This window comes from Calypte anna, chromosome 5 (genome assembly GCF_003957555.1).
Source record: "Calypte anna isolate BGI_N300 chromosome 5, bCalAnn1_v1.p, whole genome shotgun sequence".
Taxonomy (NCBI): Eukaryota; Metazoa; Chordata; class Aves; order Apodiformes; family Trochilidae; genus Calypte; species Calypte anna.
Genome location: NC_044250.1, coordinates 10,985,990 through 11,006,174, shown reverse-complemented (window position 1 = coordinate 11,006,174; position 20,185 = coordinate 10,985,990). Strand labels below are relative to the sequence as shown.

The following is a 20,185-nucleotide window of genomic DNA, read 5'->3' as shown; positions in this document are numbered from 1 at the left end:
TTTATACTGTTTGCTTGTCTGTTATAAATTATTACTGATAAAAACAAGTGGGAAACTGTTACAAAATACAGCCCTGAGCAAAAATTTACACTGTTTGAGAAGAGAAGACTTCTTTATAAATGCAGTTCATGTGTTTTATCCTTAAAATTATAGGGGGAAAAAAGTAAGAGATGAAAACAACCACAAGACGTGATACAGTATGGTTACTATTAAAGTATACAAGTTAGGATAGAATATTCCAGTATTCTAGCTAAAATCACTTGTAAGGGATCTAACTGAATTTAAATGGTAGTGGTAAAAATCTTTAAAATCACTGACAGTATTTTGTTTGCATTTTAGACATTTGGGGTATTAAGTTTCTAATTTTTTTTGGACACTCTCATTTGACTGGGCCTTTAGTCTGTGTGCTGCTTTTCTTTGTATTCTGGTAGTTGTGCTTCATGATGTTCTTTGACACATTTAAAAATACTAACGTGGAACTTTGAGCACTTGGAAATGTGGAGCAATTCAGAGCCTGGGTACTTTTCACCTTTACCCTTGTGATTGATTTTGTTATGCATGTTTCCTTCTTGTTAGAGATCAAATGTCCTATGCCATGATTTCCATAAAAACAGGATAGTTGAGGATCCTCAGTTATTGAAAATTACTTCTTCCTAACAATTTTGTGGTACTTTGCAGAGCTGAAATAAAAAGACAGGTAGAGTTTGCAGTGTCTCTTGCAATTGATGCAGTTTTGGAGGGCTGTATGCAGGGATTAAGCTCTCTAAACTGAATGATGAAGCTGCATAAGTTTTACCTGTGATGATTACTTTTAATATTCTCTGATTTGTTTCAGTGCTTGGTCCAAATATCTTAGTGAATGCCTTAAAAATACAAAACTTGCATTGGGAGACTAGTTAATATTTAACAATGATCAGGTTTTTTTTTATTGTTGGCTAAATAACAATGAAAGCATTTGAAACTCAAGTTGTGTCGTACTAAGAATAAGAATGAATAACTATGTCTTATTTTTTTAAGGCAGTACAAATTGGTAAAGATTTCATCTGTGGATCTTGTGGAAAGGTAGTAGGTTCAAAGTCTCAGTAAATTGAACTTTAAATTGTTTGCAGTTCTTAATGGCAACTGATTAGCTTAATTAAGAGAGGAGATAATGTTTTACTTTATTTGAACTATTAAACTATTGCAATTATTTATCTTTTGTTTTCATATTTTCATATTGAAGTAAATTAACATTCAGAAAAAAGGATCCTATCTACTGCCTGCCATGAGAACTTGTACAGCCTGGGCAGTGGAGGGCTTGGGATGAGAAGAAATTCTTCCATTGTTGTTCTTGGCCATATTGCCAATCAAACAGGGTTATTTCTGAAATATTTCCTGGGTAGCTTCAGATAGGCATAGTATTCCCTGTAATCTTTTTCTGAACAGTATGCTGCTTCATTCTACCCTGTCCTTTCTCCCTGCAGTAGCTGCAGATTACTGAATGAGGTTGTTCCTGTAAACACACTTCAAGGTTCTCATTCCACAAGTATGTAAGGATCATATTTTTTAAGCCTTAGTTGAAAACAAAGAATTTTTGTACATAATTCTGACTTGTGAGAACGCTAACAAAAATCAGAATTTCTTGAAGTTGTAGAAAGTAAAGCATTTTGTCTAGATTTCTTTCCTCTGACCAAAAGGCTTGTGGCTTTGAAATTGTTGTGGATTTTTGCTTTCTTCCTTTCTTTCTCAGGTCCCACTGATCCATATCCAATCTCTCCTCCTAAATTTGCTGCTTAGCCCCTTCAAAACAATGCCACAATTAGGAATATCATCTAGAGTGTATCAGTATTCTAATAGAGTGGAAAAAAGGTCCTGTCTTGTAAGATACAGTGTAGTGCACAAGAGCAAGCATCAATGGCCAAAACCTGTGAGCAGGTTGTAGCTGGGAAGCACAGCCTTTTGGTGTTCCACCTGAGCTCCTGGGGATGCAACACCTGAGACAAGACACAAAAGGTGTTCTGGATCGTGTGGAGACTGCATCGTTCCCTTAACCTCTTCTGCAAAGTTAACAACATATTTAAGCAATGCTTGTGCCTCCTTTATCCACAAAAGTTAGGATTACTTCTGTTTCTGGTGTACTTCTGCAGTGTGGAAAAAAGCTGCTTGTCCATGACTGCCATTCTTGAACATTCCTTTGGGGGAAAAATAATGTCAAAGATCGATCCTCAGCATTGCATGTTTGGTTTTTCTCTCCTTTTTTAACTGCTCCAGCAGTGGTGAAACTTCAAAAAGTATGTGAAGGTGATACATGTTTACATCAGTAGATGTACAAGAACTTCTTGTATGTATTAGTACCGACTGGAATATTGATACAGAAAAGGTAATCCATGGTATTACTCCATAAGGCAAATTTTTCAAGAAGAGTTTAACTCCATGAACTAGATAATTTTTTTTTTTCATTTGCATATCCTACCTTGGACAATCTTTTATATTTTGTAGGATGCCAAGAACTACTGTAGATACAAAACACAATTTCTGGTTATGAGATCCTTGTATCACAGCAAATTTCACTCCTGAATATGTAGGCCACTTGCTGAATAACCTAAAGAAATATATGGTGAAAATGTTAGACCTTGTGTATTCAGATTTCCCCCTTCAAAGGTTTTCCTCAGGTTTTAATATCCTGAAAGTCCCAGTTCTGAGGCAGTTCAAACCTCGTTTTCAGTTCTTGGAGTGAAGTCATTTAAATAAACAAATAAAAGTGGCACGTCATGCATTGCTTGTGCCAAAGTACACCATGTGCCAGTTAGCATTAATTTTTATGAATCCTCACATCCATGAGTTTGTAATAACAACAATGCAGATACATATGCTTGCCCCTAGTGTTTCTAATGACACTTACAGTACCTTAAACATACAGAAGTAAAATCCCAGCACGGTTCTGACCTATGCTTCTTTTTAGTATTTCATGAATCATTTTCTTTAGCTGATTTTCTTTTTAACATAACAAAATGCATACAAATCTTATTGCTAAATAACACTAGAATATTTGATAGTAAAAATAAAATCCCTCCTCCTTTTCCTTGTGAATGGCCAGATGGATGTGTTTACCCTTGAGTGAAATTTAAATTTGATATTTTTGTTATATTTTGTTTTCTTCCTGATAATTATGTTGGCACTTTACTGATCCCTAGCTCTGCTTTATTACAATGGAAGGTGACAATTTGATTGTCTTCAGTTGAAGAAACAAGTAATTTTATATTCACCAAGCTGTCAGGTAACAGCACCTCACAGTACTAAGAGCTGCTGGCAATGTGGTTTGGCACCTATATTTAAGTGCTTTGATGCTTGCGTAACCTCTACTGAATCAGAAACATTTTGCCTGCTAGAAATGTTTTTAGGCTTGTAGTGTAAGGTGTTTATTAAAAAGACAATCTGTAACTGAGCTGCAGAGCTATTGTTTTGTGTTACAAGGAGGTAGAAATAGGTGTTTTAGTGCAACTGACTACAATTGAGCCTGAAAGGGACACTTCATTTCACTGTCTACTGAAGTGCTTTAAGTGATTTAGAAATTATATCAAAAAATACATTGAGGAAAGGAGGGAAGAGAAATCTGACTGTTGATAAAATATTTAAGTTCTGAACTGGGTAGTGCTGAGAAGTGACACATTGACCTTTTATTTTCTCACTTATAGGACTCAAAATTAAGTGTTTAGCTCATTATGTAGAATCTCCTGAAAAATTACTGTAGGAGAAAAAAAAGTAAGAATGCACTGTTTTACCATTGGGGTATGTACATAGATTTTGAAAGGATTTAATGAGCCTTTCAGGAACTTCAGTCCATCAGGTTTAGGTGTGGTCAGGAAGATTTCTCCTTATTAGAACAAGTTCTCAACTGACTTTTTAAGAGAAAAAAAACCAAAATATATTCTTGTCTTTTGTATAAAGTCTCACAGTCTAAGCATGCTAAAATAAATTCCTCTTAGTATTTTTAAGCATCCTTTGTCAAGATCATTTCTATAATCATTCAACTAAACAATTAAGTCATTATATTTCATAAAAATATGTGAATTAATGCTTATTTATAGCAGCCATTGGTTTTGATTTTATTGTTAATGATTGCTTTAATTTTTGTTGTATGTTTTGTTACTTGCTGCCTAAAACAACAATTCCTAGTAAGTTGCTGATGGATGAATTCTTGGCATGCTCCCTCTTGTTCCCATAGTTATTGGTAAAGATAGCTGGAAGTCAGTACTGCCTTTTTTTCCTTTTCCAACAGTAAGAAATTGGATATCCAGAGACACATGGCATAGTCATAGGACTTTAAAGGCAGTCATCACTGAGAAGCTAATACCAACCAATTAAACAGAGGTGGTTACGTGATGTAACATTATCAGGAGAAACAATTCATGAGTCAAAGCATTCCAGGGCATATGAGCTCCAGTCCAAAGAACAGTCTCAAGATGTTTAAATAAAGTGACAGCAATATTGTCAGCTAAATATAAACTATAGAAAGCATTAACTACAGTGACTGAAGATGAGCACATCCCAGGTGCTAAATGACTATTCTTTCACTGCCCTTTAGTGCATTCAATGTGAGTTCACCTTAGGCATTTTAAGTGAAAGCTCCTGGTAGTCAATAAAGAGAATGGAACACTTAACCTACTAGAAAGGTAGGTTGTATTTTTAGCATTTTGTGAATCCAAAGAAACACTTGGGATTTTTACATAGGCTGCAGGGCTCCATTACTGCATTAATTTTCCTCTTTTGACAGCTAGATGCATAGACAGGAACTTGGTCTCTAATCCTAGTATTTTACTATGGTTGTATGGCTGTGAAGGTCACTTTAATGCAGAATGCAAGAGAAAAGCTTTCCAAAAAAGTCTTTTTAGCTCTCACATGGTTTGATTACAAATGAATAAAACAAATGCAAGAAAAGCTGAGTGTGGATCTTGGAAGCTGTGGGTATATTGTTTAGCTTGGTGTTTATTTCACCTAGAGATTTGAGTGTTCAGTTAACACTATAGCTGTAATGTCTAGAATTTAGCTTCCAGCACCTCACCCCCTACCCTCTTCTTTCATTTCTAAGGTGATTCCTGCAACTTCTGTCAACTATCTAATCTTACAATGCTGCTCATGATCTATCTGTAACTAATTCTTGTAGTATTTCTGCAAAATGAAGCTGAGAAAGAGCTTGGGGGAGTTCAGCTGATTTACCTACTCAGAGCCAGAGCCAGGAACAGAAACTGGGAAATTCTTTCCCATCGCTTCCTTATCAGTTTATATGGGTTTTGTGCACAGGGATTCATAGGGCCCCAGAAGAATGGGGTCTTTTAATAACTGTTCATTTGTGTTACTAAGGCTCCTTAAAAACAAAAATGAGCTTTCATAATTTTAGGAAATAATTGTTTGTTGTAAAATGGCAGATATATTTTGGCATTAGGTTTAGAATAAATTATACTTCTCAGTTATGCCTACATAACATTTTTTTTACAGGGGAAGGGCTGTGAAATACGTTGGCTATTGGCAAAGCATTGCCATTTTTTCTTACATCTATCTGGTCATTAATGTAACTGGTAACTATACACAGTAAAAATAAAGAGCACTTTCCCTGGATGTTTAAACTATGATAAACTGGATCACAGCTGGAAATAAGTTGTTCTATTAACTTCTGTGCAACTCTGTCAGTGTACCCCATTCTAAATCAGGCCTGTACTTGAGAAATGAACTTGAACTGCAGACTAGATTGCATAAAGGATGCTCCATTGGTGTGTTCTTGTGTTTCAGAAAGGGTTTGAGGATCCTTGAAAGAGGTGTGCCATAGAAGAGTATATAGAGCATTTATTTTATCCCAAAGCTGATTGCTGATTTGTAAGGGAGGGTCCTGTAAGTCATGTCTAATATTATGAAGAGTACGTTTGCTGCTGTTTTAGAAGTTGTGGGGGGCTAAGATGCTGTGGCTGAATTTTTTTGTTTGTTTCCTTTTTTATTTTTTTGAAATTTTTGACTTTTTCATGAGCACCAGGTTAGCAGATTAGAAGGAAACATTTAAAAGGTTATGAGTGCTTCTAAAAATGGTTTCTCTTAATTTGTTTGGTTCTGCAGTCACCAAAGCACTGAGACACGTGCTTAACTTTTTAAAGCTGAGAAGTCCAATTTGAAATTAGTGGACCACTTGCATACTTACAGTTAACCCTGCACATAAGTACTTTAGTCTGGCACTTTGAGAAAAAGGAATGGAGACTTCATCTGAGCTCTGTAAGCAAATGTGTTTCTAATGCAGTCTGATTCCAATCTGCTGCTGGAGCTGCAGACCTGGGTTATGTCTATACTGGAGTCCTTAAAGTGGGATGAATTGGTTCATCTGAGTACCACACTGCCGTAGTTGGAGTGCTATCAGAAACAAGCTTGTGTAAAATTAGTTTGGGTATCTCAGCATTACAAAGCAGTCATTTATGTGGCTGCAGAGTAGACATGCCTTTAGGTTTATGAATGCTTTGTGAGGGTGGAGCAGAGCAGAAGTTAGAGTCTCCAGCCAACTACAAGTCTGCTTGCTGTAATAACAATCTCGTTGTTATTGCTTAGTTTATATGTTTTTGAAACAGTGAGTGGGCTATCACTGTGCTGTTATCTCTGTTAATACTTTGTGGCTTGATTCTGAAATGTCTAGCAGCTTAAATTCCAGGTCTAGCCATAATTTCCACTGTAACATTTAATTATTTGAGCAGTCAGCAGGGATGGAAGATTTTAGGCTTTGGAAGGCTTTTGCAAGTCTTTCATGTCAGAAATATAATCTAATTATTTCAAAAAAGAAGATATAAACTATTTGGAGGATTTAAGACCATAGAAAAACCTTAGGAAAAAAAAAGAAAAATAGTATTATTATTTGTATTTAGGGAAGTATACCATAACACTGTAGGAAAAAGAAAAATGGATGGTTTGAGCATCTGACTGGCAGTTTTCATTTGAGCAGAGAGAAAGTGTTCTGTGAATTAAAATAAAAATCTTTTTACATAAATAGAGATTGGAGCTGTATGGGACTGTGTTTAGTCTTACATCAGTAAAAAGCCCTTAGTGGTTTGATTTTAGCTTTATTACCCCAGTATCAAGGCTATCTAAAATTGGGATCCAATTGCTCACCTTTACTCAGGTTTGATAAATGATCCCATTCTTTTTTTTGTTGGTCTTGAGTTCAAAAGGAGAATGAATTCTTTTTAGTTTTGGGAAGTCCAAGATTTATTTCATTCTTGAAGTTTAGGAGGTGAGAGTACTTCATATAATTAGGGCCCTTCCCAACCATTTTTTCATCCCTATTAGGTGTATTTTCCACCTTTAGTGATTGCTGTGTTCGCCTAATCTGTCAATTTAACCAAAGCAACAATTTCACAATGTAGTTTTCTTTCTGATTGTGTGCTGTGTAATCAATATACTGATATAATGTGAGTGTAATTTCCTCTCTTATTTTATCTCCACTGCACAGTATTATAAATAAACAGCTAAAAAAGAAAAAAGAAAGAAAAGCACCAAACAAATCTGTTGCATCTTCTTTTAAGATTGTACCACTGTAGACACTTGTTCTAGTAAAGTAGAATTGGACCCACTTGATTGCATTTAAATTTTTCATGCTTCAGCAGTTTGTCTGGGAGCACAGTAAAGAAAACCCCCCGAGCGAGGAGAGTTTAGAATAATAGAACTTGATTTTGTGTATTATAGCGGCACCATTTGCGCTGCTGTAGTTACGGTTGTGTCAGCACTTCCATTATAAACCCCTGTTTGCAGGGGTTATAACTAGGGAGATATTTTTTATCAGAAACTTTTTAAAAAATAATTCGAGTGAGTTTAATTGATAATAGGAAAAAATTTAATAGAAATTAGTAAATTTTTAGGTAGCTTTTACAAGCCTTATTTATTACAAATATTGACTTATTTTTTTCCCTCTCACCAGGGATTTTAGCAGATGCCTTTTGAATATTTTAAATGTAATATTGGGAAGTTATTATGGCTTAAAAATTGACTGCTCCTTATGCTCATTTTAACTTGAAAACTTATTAACACAATAACCTGCTTTATGTTTTAATATTATCATAAACATAAACTGCTCATGGGCCAGATTCTCCTCTCTTTGAATCTGAGGAGACCTTGGAGTTACTGGGCACGCTCTGCCTTTGGATCTTACCAAACTTCATGTACAGAACACTCCCATTAAAGTAAAAACAGGAGGTAAAGACTAAACCTGCATAAAGTAATTGAGCGGAAAACATCCAGTCACAGAGTGATATTTACTCTGTTTTACAGATTATAAACCCAGGCATAATCAATATTTGGTGCATAACCTGGCACCCTCAGGAGACATGTACACATGATGTGTATTGATTGAGTTAATGATTGTACTGGGAAAAGAAAGTGGAGGGATTAATCTATCAGGGTCCTACATCTCTGTCACTTTTACCCCAATATTTACAATCCAGCAACCGAAACCCTGAAAGGTATAGTAAAGTGCTCAACTCTGACCATAATTAATATGCTAAATCTTGCAGTTAACAAAGGTTTGGGGGGAAATTGAAGCTAAGCACATCCCTAAACACTATACCGTGGGGAAAGGAAATCTTTGGGAGGCCTGCTTGAGCATGTCTTTCTTTTCAGGCTCCAGGACTACAGGTAACTGAGAGAAGTGCAATATGAAAATGTGTCTGACCATTATGCAGCAGTGGAGAAAAAGGAGTAGAAAGGAGCTAAAAAGCATTTTAACTCTGCTCTTTGTCCATTCTCTTAGTCTTGTACACAAGAAAGCTGCTGGATATGGCTTGAGTTTACAAGTGAAATTGTCAATATAATTTTATATTTAGGGCTAAAGGAGTCCCCCTTTTCTCCATGTAATCAAGTTAAGGAGCTGAACAGAGATATTTTTACTTAATTGTGTTTAAAGCATCATGAATAAGAGGAAAGTATACTAGTGTACAGGGCAAAGAAATAAATGTTCCTGTGTAGTGCTTCACCAGTAGATAGCTTGGCTGAATGGTCACTTGAGAAAATACCAAAAGCCTGTTTATGAAATAGAGGTGAAGCCTTTCTAGACTAATTATATTCAGCATGTAATTTCTAAACTTCAGTCTGAATTTTGATTTTCAATTAACATTCCCAATTTGAAGATAATTTTCTATTTAATGTAATTGCAGGAAATAATTTATTGGCTGATTAAGACTGAGGGCCCAGCCTTCCTTAAGAAAACAGTCCCTAACAAACCAGCCTTTAAAGCCAACTCATAGCTTTGGACAGTTTCAGCCTATTTTTGCAGCTGCAGAGTTGTGTTTAATTAGGATTGTGCACTATTATTCATTGGTGCAGTTTGTAGTTAAAATTATTCTTAAGAGACATTTTCATTTCTAGCTTTGTGTCATGATTAATTTATGGTGAAGAAACAGCCCCAGCAATTGCTTTTCACAGAAGCTCATTCGGTTTGAAGCAGGAATGAGATCTATTGAGAAGGTGAAAGAAAGGAAAATCCCTTATTCTGACTTTCAGTTTTCATATCTGGCTGTTTAAATGACATAAAATGTTGACTTGTATTTCCATGGGATTGATTACATTAACATGACTATTTTAATGAGGAAAGGGGAACTAAACCTTTTATTTTGTCTTGGATCATAGCAGTTATGAACTAGAACCTTTTGAAGTACATACAGTAATCCTGGTTGTTGAACTCTTGGCACGTTCTCTGTAGCATCACCACAAATTCTTTAGTGTACTAAGAATGTAATACACTGTTTAAATTCCTCACTTCTGCTTATTTGCAACATTAATATTAGACTCCCACTTACACCATTCAAACCATTTTTTCCCAGTCAGTATCGAGTTTAAGAGGCAGGATTATCTCTATTTACAGAATGCTTATTCCAAATAGGTATCAGTGTTTTAATATGTTTCAAAGCACTTCAAAGCTTGTAATACTTTCATATAGAACTGTACATAATTAGATTAGTTGATCCTATATTAATTTTTTCTTCACTGTAGGATACTAAATCTGAACTCTCTCATTAATTGTGAGAAATTTAGCATTAGCTGTTAAATCCTATGTGAAACACAGGCTGCTACATAAAAACTACTCTTTAAATTGGAATTAACTTAATTATTTTTCTTTGCACTTGATATTTCCTTCACTGTAATATTCATGAAAGCATGTGACAGTTTTGTAAATTTAACTGTAAGTCTCAGATTTCTAGACCCTTTAATCAGTATTTATTTGTCTGTAGAAACAGTACTAGCAAGTTAATGATTTGCTAATTTGAAAAATGCTCGTGTGGTTTCCTATGTTAACTGATTTGTGCATTTTTTAAGAAATAGTATGAAATCAATTATTGTTAAAAAGCAATTAAGATGAAGATCTTATTCCTCAGTTTCTCGGCAATTTCAATGTCAAGGATATCCTAAAGTTATGAAAACCTGGGAAAATAGCTAATATATTTTAGCTGTGCTCTTGCAAGTTTATTAATGATTGTTTTAACAGTTGCAGTTAATCCTATTAGAAATTTCAAACAAATTGTTTTCAGATTTTGACTTGAAGTCAGTTATATTTTCATCTCAGTGCAGAAAGTGTGGTGAAAGCTGTGTTTGCCATACGAGATGGTAGTAAGAAGCCATTATTAGAAAAATACATTTAACACAAATCAATGCATTCATTCATTACACTTTTAAGTCATTCAGTGTAATTTGCTGAGGTATATCCTATGCTTGATGCCTACTATGAAATGGAACGTAATTATTTTAGATGTTTAATTCAAACTGTAAAAGATTATTTAGATATTGTCCACCCATGTAATAAAACCATTCAGTTTTTGAACACTTTTCACATGAACTTCTCAAAACACTTTCCAAAAGGTAAAACCTGGGTAAAATGTAAATGTTTTGCTTTTAACCTTCATATTGCTCATGCAAGTTAGAGTTTAAAGGCTGGAACTCCTATGCAAAAGCTGCATGCAAATACCAATAAAATCGCTAATTTATTATGACTGGAGAAAGTTATTTTGTTTGTCAAGTCCAAATGAATAGAATGACATCTTATAGCTTACCCCTGACCTTGTCTTAGCATCAGTGTATACTTTGTGTTTTAGATCTAGATTGTCCAAACCCATACTTTTAAAGTCCTTTTGTAGACTGTGTGTGATTAAGCTACTGTAGGCAAGTCTGGTGTATTTAGAGGCCTCTTTTGAGCTTGACTTTTTCATTAAACACCTATGTCTTTTGTCTGCTTTTCTTGTTTTGTAGAAGAATGTCTTCCAAGCAGACTACCTCTCCATTTGCATGTGCAGCTGATGGAGAGGAAACAATGACCCAGGAATTAGCATCACGAGACAAGGAAGAGGGCAACAGTGATCAGCATGCGGCCTCTCATCTGCCTCTACACAACGTAATGCACAACAAACCTCACTCCGAGGAGCTACCAACTCTGGTCACGACCATCCAACAAGATCCTGAGTGGGATGGAGTCATCTCAGCCCAACACAGAATGGTGAGTTTCACACTTTTCACAGTGACTTTCTAAATTAATATTGTAAAAGACTCTTTGCTTCCATTTTGAAAAACTTGTTCAGTACAGTCCTTCAGGAGTGGAAAGCTTTATAAATGCTAAACTGGCAGTGTTAGCAGTAGATCAGCATCAATATAGTGTAATTGTAAATTACAATTGTATAATCTTCTTAAGTATACAGGTCTATATGAATGAGGTCATTTGATTAGTTCACCTTCAGAAAGGAAATTCATCTGTATATCATGTTTTCATTCATTCCTTGATTTATGTCATAACCTTTCTGGCTCGTATATTCAAGCATTAGTTCCTGACAGGAGGATGTAGCTCACAACTGTTAGTCATCTGCAAAGTGTTGTGCTGAAGGAAGAAACTTTGATGTATTTTTTACTCATTTCTCAGAAAGAGGACCCACTAATTGAAGAATATTATAGCTTTACACTGCAACAAAGAAGCAGGAATTTTAGGAGACACGTAACATCCTGCTTTATTTATAGGAAATAACTTTTTGTGGAGGGGAAAGGTGTTTGGGGGTAACTGTCATGCTCTTCTGCTCTAGATTATATAGGTGATGTTAGCAATGATCAGAATTGTTATCTCTACTTGATTTAGCACTGTGGATAAAATTATTTTGCAGTTGTAATTCTGTCTGTGCATCCCCAAAACTCTGCAATAAATGGGCAGATTAAATGAAGACTGAATGGGCATAGCATCTCAGTCAATTTATTTTCCTTGCATGTGCTCCTCAGGAACAGAATTAAGGTATGTGGAGCAGCCAGGTGTTCTATAAATTTAGAATCATAATTCCAGACTCCCTGGAAAGTGACTTTACAGACATTAAATTCACAGAATTACTTTAAAAAGAGTATCTTGCTTTTTCATATTTTTATTAAATGTATATAAGCAGATTTTTTTCAACAAGTCTTTTTCTTTCTTTCTTTTTCTTTTCCTTTTTTTTTTTTTTTTAAAGTACAAATCAGCATCTTTCAATGATCTTAAAAATAATTCTTGATTTTTTTAACACCACTAAAAATAATAGACATTTTAGGTTTGAATAGAAATAATAATTCATTAATCAGCATAGATACTGGAATTATGTGCATATTGGGATGCTTGAAATTAATTAAATAATAGCAGTACATTAATATCTATTTTTTTCATATAGTGTGGCATTTTTTGGTTTTGTTTTGTTTGTCCTCCAAAGTTCAATTGATTCAAAAGATCAAACCAAACCAGGAAAATTCTATCTGATCTGTAATACAATATTTAACCCAGTGCAGAACTTTGTCAGGCCTATGAATATATGAAAAAAGCAAAATTTAAACTTTAAAAATGGCTTTAAAAAAAATTATTATAGGATAGTGATCTGGCAAGGTAGGCTGGAAGTTGTATTCATGGCTTCTATCCAGAATTCTCAGATGGAACCTCATTTTAGATGTAGAGTAACTCTTTTGCCCAAGTCATGCAGGAAGCACATCAGAATAGTTTTAACACGTATGTTATCAGGAGCACAAACTGAATGCAGGTTGGAAAGGACTGATCAGGTTTGCTGATGGAAAGAATAAATCTGTGAATTCATCAGCTACTTTTCTGTTCATTCAGAGGCACTCTGGGAGTTTTGGTGTTAGGATATAAATAACATTGATAAAATGACTCTGTATCTTGGAGAGAAAGGAATTCCTAGCCTCCAGTAGTCCCTCAAGGTATCTGGTTTTGGTTCAGGGTGTTCCTTGGACCTGGAGTAGTGCTTAAGCCAAAACGACAGAATCACTTGCAGTGTGACCACTTCCCTCACGTGTCATGCTCTGAAGTGAGATTTACACTTGCAGCAATGGAGAGCAAATTTCTAAGTGCACACTCTAATTGACAAGGCTTGGCTAGAACTGGAAGCTGAAGTCCTAAGGCATGCTGTTTGGTTGGACTTGAGAGACCTGGAATGAATAGAAGAAGGTCCCAGTGTACTTACAGTTTAGATGTCTGGTTAAATCACAACAGTGAAGTGGTGAAAAATCTCTTTTCTCCCTGAGTGACTGTCATTTGGGGTAACTTGTTAGTTCCTTTTTATTATTTTTTCCCCCTTATTTATGTCCTTCATGAGCAAACCTTTAAAATTCAGTGAACTTCATAAAATTTCTCTGAAACACTTCAGTCTCCAAATAGGCAGCAGTCCTGCTAAAAAAGAATTCAAAGGTGCCTGCAAGTTTCCCAGTATTTCATACTCCTTTAAGGCAGTGTCAGAGTTTCTTTCCAGAAAGACAAATTCCAGAAGGTGGGTAGGGCAATTTTGAGATAGGTGCTGGGATAGTGACCACTTTTCTACTTAATAAAGACAAATTCCCAGAAGGTAAATGCTTCTGACCTTTCCCAGATGGGTCCTTTCAAAGCAGATTTGAAGAAGCACCTGCTCATACCATTTACACTAAAAGTAAAGACAGTGGTACTGTCATTAAAATGCATCAGTAATATGTGTTGTCTGGTTATAAGATAGTAAATTCAAAGAATGCTGTGTCGACATGGGGGAAAAAAGAATTCTCTTTTATGTGGTACCTAATTAAGGGCACAATCCTGCACCCTTTGTGCCCTTAAAACTACTGAGGAGTTCACTGGAACTCGTGACAGCACACAGTATGCATCATAACATGCTATGAGGGCTGTACAGATCTTTGATGAAAATAAGATGCTGTACTAGGGTAATTTGGCTAAAAAAGAGGTTGAGGATTTTTTTCCCAACGTTTATGGTATGCAGCATTTTCTGTAATTTAAGATACCTTTAAACTACATTATGTATTATCATAAAAAAACACACTGGCTAGAAATGTTTTCAAACTTTCACTCCCTTTTGATATCAGGCACTGCTTTCCACTGAGTCCTTTGTGTATTCTGAATGTCTGGAAGCCAAAATATTTTGTTTTAACTCCCACTCTATAGTATTTCCCAGCTGTGTACTTATATGGTGTAATAAAAGGATTTAACAAATGGGAAATAGCAGCTGCATTTGGAAATTCCCTTTGTGCTCCCTTTCCATTTGACAGATTCAGCAATGTGTAACAACTGTAACGTCAGACCTGTAATGACTTACGCTGATTTGATGCTACAGTGGGGAGAAAGTAAAACAACCAAAAGATTTCTGAAATTTCATATTGCTGAGCTGAAAAGATTGGATGTGTATTTCTAACTGTAGCTTAATATAAAAATACCTGGACATATGGGTATTTATTGCTGTCTGTAGTTCTACTAGAAAATAAAATCTGTTTTAGGCTGCAGTAAACTGAAGGGAAGAGGGCAAAGTGGTGCTAAGATAATGAGGAAATTATTCTACTTTCTCCCGTGAGTTGCAGGCAAGTAATGCAGTTAAATTTTTAGATTTCTTCCAAAACCTGGCACTCCTGGGACAACAGACTGAGAGTGGAAGACTGGGGAAAGCCAAAAATATTTACTTTTGCTAAATTTAATTGTAACTGAATTTCTGTATCCCAATATGCAAGGAAATGGAGAATCATAATTTGTGCTTTGTTCACTGGAGAAGCGGAGATGATCCCCATTTTCATACAGAGCTCTGAATGTCTTGTAAGCTAAGTTATGAAGGTTTTGTATTTTTTCTCTGAAGAAAGCAATACCATCAACAAGTACAAAATGAGATGGACAAGTGGTCTGGTCCTCTCTGAGGAATGGCATTGAGGCTAGATATGTACCATGTGAACAATGCATTTGAGCAGCTTTAACCTAATGAAATGGGGAGTCTTTCTCCAAATCACAAAATTCCACCCCCCAACAGTAAAAAGAAGAGAGAGGCAAATTCTGTTCCCATCTACAATCCCAAAATAACAATCTGGAAACAGGGTTTGGGAAGAACTCACAGGCACTATGCCTCTCACTGCACATATGATGGACTCTTCCTTTTCTACTGCTTCTACCTTTCCTTGCCCATCAGCTTAGAGGGGATACAGACAGCGTGTGAATGCACCAGCATCTTTTTACTCTGCTGTTACTTGGAGTGATGCAGTGAGAGACTGTTACAGGGAACCACAGCAACAGTCAGGTCTGAAGGATGGGTATTTCTTCCCTGTGACTGAGGGCAAACAAACACCTATACAAGTTAATTATCTCCAGATACATGCTGCAATTCCTAATACATTTTGTAACACCCTTCAGAGACCACTTGGGTTTAGAAACGAAATGGATCTCATTGGATTTTATCTCAAATGACAACACTGGCATATATTTCATAATTATGTCCACTCTCTTGTCCTTTGTTGACTTCTCTCCAGAAGAGTGGAAATCTTTCCGCTGTGTCTGCATGTGTGTCCCAGCAGGGCTGGGAGCAGATTTGTATATGCAGCAGAAAAAGTGAAGATCTCTTCATGCCACATCTATTTGTTCCTTTTAAAATTATTTCATATCATCAAGTATCAAATTTAACTTCATATGGCTTCAGCAAAACTACTGGCATCAGAAAGGCAGAAATATGTGGTATTCTGCAGCCCTTACTATTTCAGTGATTATTGTCACTATGTAAACCAAGCAGTCCTGCCACCCTCTCACATCCTTGGTAACTTCTCATGTTGAAAGTTCTACCCTTTAAGGAAAATAAACTCAGGTTTTTAGGAAGGATCACTGCAAAATGTTTACACATGCTGAACACCATGTATTTGTTGTTATTTTAATTCATGGCTTCAGATTCTCAGAACTTGCAGACCCAGTTACATGTTTTGAAATTTTATGTTCATTTACAGGATGGATATGAGCATATAAAACGCATCCAATATAAATGCCCTAAACTCTGCAATTCTGTATGTGCTAGATTGCTCATGCAGCTGTTATTTACATGTACAAATCTGAGTTTTGTCACAATCAACAGCAATTCTACTGGGCTTATGATATTATTTCTGCATGCCAGGTAGTGAACCAGTATTTTTATCTAACTAAAGAGATAAATACCTTTGTATGTAGTTGCATGGTTACAAAGTTTTGGCTTAAAATAAGGGGTGTGTAAAAGCAGACGATATGATACTTTTCCATAAGATAAACTTCTGTGAGAAATCTGTTGCAAAAAAGGTAGAAATATTTTTTCAAGCACGTTTTTTTGAGTGAAAAAACATTCATTTATGTGCTTAACTTGATTTTATTAGGTCTACCTAAAAAGATAAAATTTAGCACGTTTAAAGGCTTGAAAGATCAAGGATTTATACTGGCTTTAGCATAAAATGATGTTTACATTTCATATTAAAAATAATAAAATTCCCTAAAAGTGTATAAGATAATGTGCTTAATTGGAGTTGTGAAATACAAAACTGACTTTATTTAAAGAGGAATAATAAATTCCTTTAAAGAGGAATAAAGAGTACATAATTGTACTTTTTGGTATGCGTGTTATACTTGTATCACTTTCACTTTGATGCTACTTTTTTTTTTTTAACCAATGCGTGATCTATTTTAAACCTTTCCCTATATGCTAAGGTTGGCTGTTTTTAAAAAGAATTAACCATCACCTAAATTCTTTGTGAAGGAGTTGCAGTTTATGTTCATCTAAACCTGTAGTAATTTTTTCCTCTTATTTTAACATTTCCTATTTTTACAAACCAATTTTTGAAAAGTTTTCAATTCACTTCTGTATATTAACATGAATTTTTTCAAAAGTAGAAGCATTAACATGCTCTAAATTGTTAATTTTTTTTTTCCTTGGGCAAGAAGGAATCAGGTATGCATGCTGATTAACACACTCCAGTCATTAACATGTGATTATGTGGGCTGCATATTGAGCACCTGCCAAAAGATAAAATCCAGCACTTTACTACATCTGTGCAAGGACTTTTTGCATTTCTTTTGTACTTTGACAGCTCAAGGAAAACCAGACTTTGGTATCTTTGTTCAGCATAATAAAAGTGTGTATATAAAACGTCTTCATGGAGGAAGGAAAGATACTACACGTATTTATTTTAATCTTTGAGGCCATGAAAAATCCAGTGACTGAGACTTATGCAGCACCACGTGTAATATGAATCTCCTAATGTAGTGTATCACTGACATTCATATACAGTTTACAGCATTCCTGCATGTTTATAAGGATTATCTGTTCTGGGATTCAGCCAATGTTACTGTAATTCACAACAGTTTTATGTGATACCTTTATGTCTCATAAATGTCTTGTTTTTATTTCAATCTTCCAAATGTTTCATCAGTGTTTACCTTAAAGAAATACAAGTACTCTATGCAGCAGGCTGGTTTCCTGCATGCATTCCTCTGCAAATGCTAACAGGGAAGCATAAAGCATGTAATACATGTCATGCAACTATATACAGAGAAGGATTTCTGTGTGCATTTGATATTGCTAAAAACATAAATATAAATTTTATTTTTATATTTACAGTGGATCTAGTTATAAGTCAGAAAAACTAAGACGGCCTAATAGGAGGAAGTTGGATATATACAAAGTGGTCTGGAATATCCAAGCCACACAATTCTTGTTTTATTTGGCAGCTCCTGCCAAGCATTCATCACAAAATATGTGTCTTTATTTACCCAAAAGGTAAACAGTGCTAATCAGCTGTGACTGATCACAGTGCATCTTCAATTTCAGTTTAGATGAAAATACAAGTCTAAATATTCATTCTGTAAATGGTTGTCCATACACTTTTTACTTAATAAGAGCATTTACCAAGTCCAGGACATAAAGCCTTAATATTGTTGTGATTTATTACCAATCCTAAACAAAGAGAGTTACAACATATGGTATTTGGATAATTAAGGAAATCCTTAGCATCTAAATCTTACAAAAGCTCACATAAATTTATGCATATCATTTGTGGGTGAGTTGATTGCTATATAGAAAGTATTGATCAGAGGATTTAAGAAATTTGAAGTTATTTTCTATTCTGGAATGGAGCAATTTTTGATGGATTTCCTAATTTGTAAAGAGAAGGATTTACATTGCATAGTTGAAAAATTAAAAATCCTTATAAAATCCTCCTTCTAAATTCTCTCTACCCAAGAGAGTTGCTGTACCTGGATTCATTTCATTTGTTACAACAACTGGATATGGAGGGATTACTGCAATTTAGTGGTCCTATTTTGCATCAAACAAAAAGACTGCCTATTGCTTTCAAAGATATATAGCCTTGCTGTGGACTATTTATAAGGCCATACTCGTTTCATGTATGCCGGATTATGACATCATCTCATTTTTAATCCTTTGATCTAAATGAAAGTTACCTTCCTGAGGTTTTGTGTTTGTTGGTTAGTTTTGTTGGGTTTTTTTTCTTTTCTTTTTTTTTTTTTTTTTTTCTTAATTTAACATTATTTTTTGGCTTAGAACTAGTGCTTACTGTTGTATTGTTTCTGCTTGAGGTTTTTAGTTGTGTATCAGAGACAAAATACAAGTCTTTTACAGATAGTATTCAGCCTTTTTGTATTTTGGCAGTGAAATCTGTGTAAGTTTTATCAGAGTAAATGCTGAGTTAAAGACTTGAGGTTTTATTCCAATACTTGCCATTTGCCCTCCCACTAGCATAATTTGCTGAGGCTTTACAATAGCTCATAGCAGTAATTCTCCAGCCCTGGACTGAGATAAATCTTTCTTAATAAAACTTTTGTTGGTTTTGGTTTTTTTTTAATCAGATGAGAATTGGAAATGATCACTTAGATTTATAATTCATCTTAATTCTATTTAATTAAGTTTCTCAAAATGGGAAACCTTATTTAATGTAGTGATTGGAAGTGATTTTGTAAACATTTGCTTTCATTATATGTTAACTCCAGACTAGTTCCAAGTGCCAGCATGCCTCTAGTACTTGGAATCAAAACCACTCTGGATATCCAACTTTCCTGGGGTGTTTACATGTGTCCCATTCAATGCAGAGACAGATAAATATCCCTTTATAACAGAAAAGCCTAATCCACATGGAAATAAGCAATTCAGCTAACACATTTTTATGTTAGTAATATTTGCTTTCTACTTCTTGGCCATTCACCCTGTGATTTCAGTTGAACTCTTAGAGAAACAGTTCCATATCTGGCTGTTGAGTAGGACTGCAGATGTCAACTTTTAATCAAAGTTACAGTAGTTATTCTTACATTTCTAACTAACACTGTGATTAGGATTTTGTACAGCCCACAGTTTCAATTCCCAAGCTCCTCTTTTTTTACCTTCAGAGAAATTCTCTCTGAGACAGAATCTGTCCTCCCTACCTGAAACATAAATGCCACCACAAAGGAGTTGCAACTTCTCTTTATTAATGTCTGCAGCCTTGTGCACTCCCCCTTGTAAGGCTCCAGACAAAGAATCCAGCTCACCAGACTGTTGGTCTGTCCTTAACCCTTACAAGGATCCCAAACAGAGCTCTGTCCCAAGCCAGATCTCCCCTTATGATTGTGGAGTTCCCAAACTGTGGTGTTTCTTCTCAGCCCTTAAATGCAGCCCCCATATTTTGTACTTTGACTTTGTACTTTGATAGAAATAAGAGTATTAAATATTTTTGCAGCCTACAATCTTTCACCCATAGAACTGTCATTTGGGGTGTGTTTGCTCTTCTTTTGGAAGTGAAAGGGCTTTATAAAAGTCCCTGTGAGTTGGCTCATGATTCAGTTTGCAGATACTGCTATAAACATCAGCTTCCTGAAATGAAAAATACTGCTTCAACTTCCAGTACTCTTATTTACATCACAGCAGTAGCCTCATTTATCCTGTTA

General features: G+C 35.3%; 1 protein-coding gene across 10 annotated transcripts in view; it reads left to right on the top strand.

The window, feature by feature from the left end:
• SOX6 (SRY-box transcription factor 6) overlaps positions 1–20,185 on the top strand; it is a 334,845-nt gene that overhangs the window by 109,318 nt on the left and 205,342 nt on the right. For all 10 annotated transcript variants that reach the window (XM_030450938.1, XM_030450944.1, XM_030450942.1 and 7 more), the window contains one exon: positions 11,242–11,485. In XM_030450938.1, the coding sequence (XP_030306798.1) occupies positions 11,242–11,485 (244 nt within the window). The remainder of the gene's footprint in view (positions 1–11,241; positions 11,486–20,185) is intronic.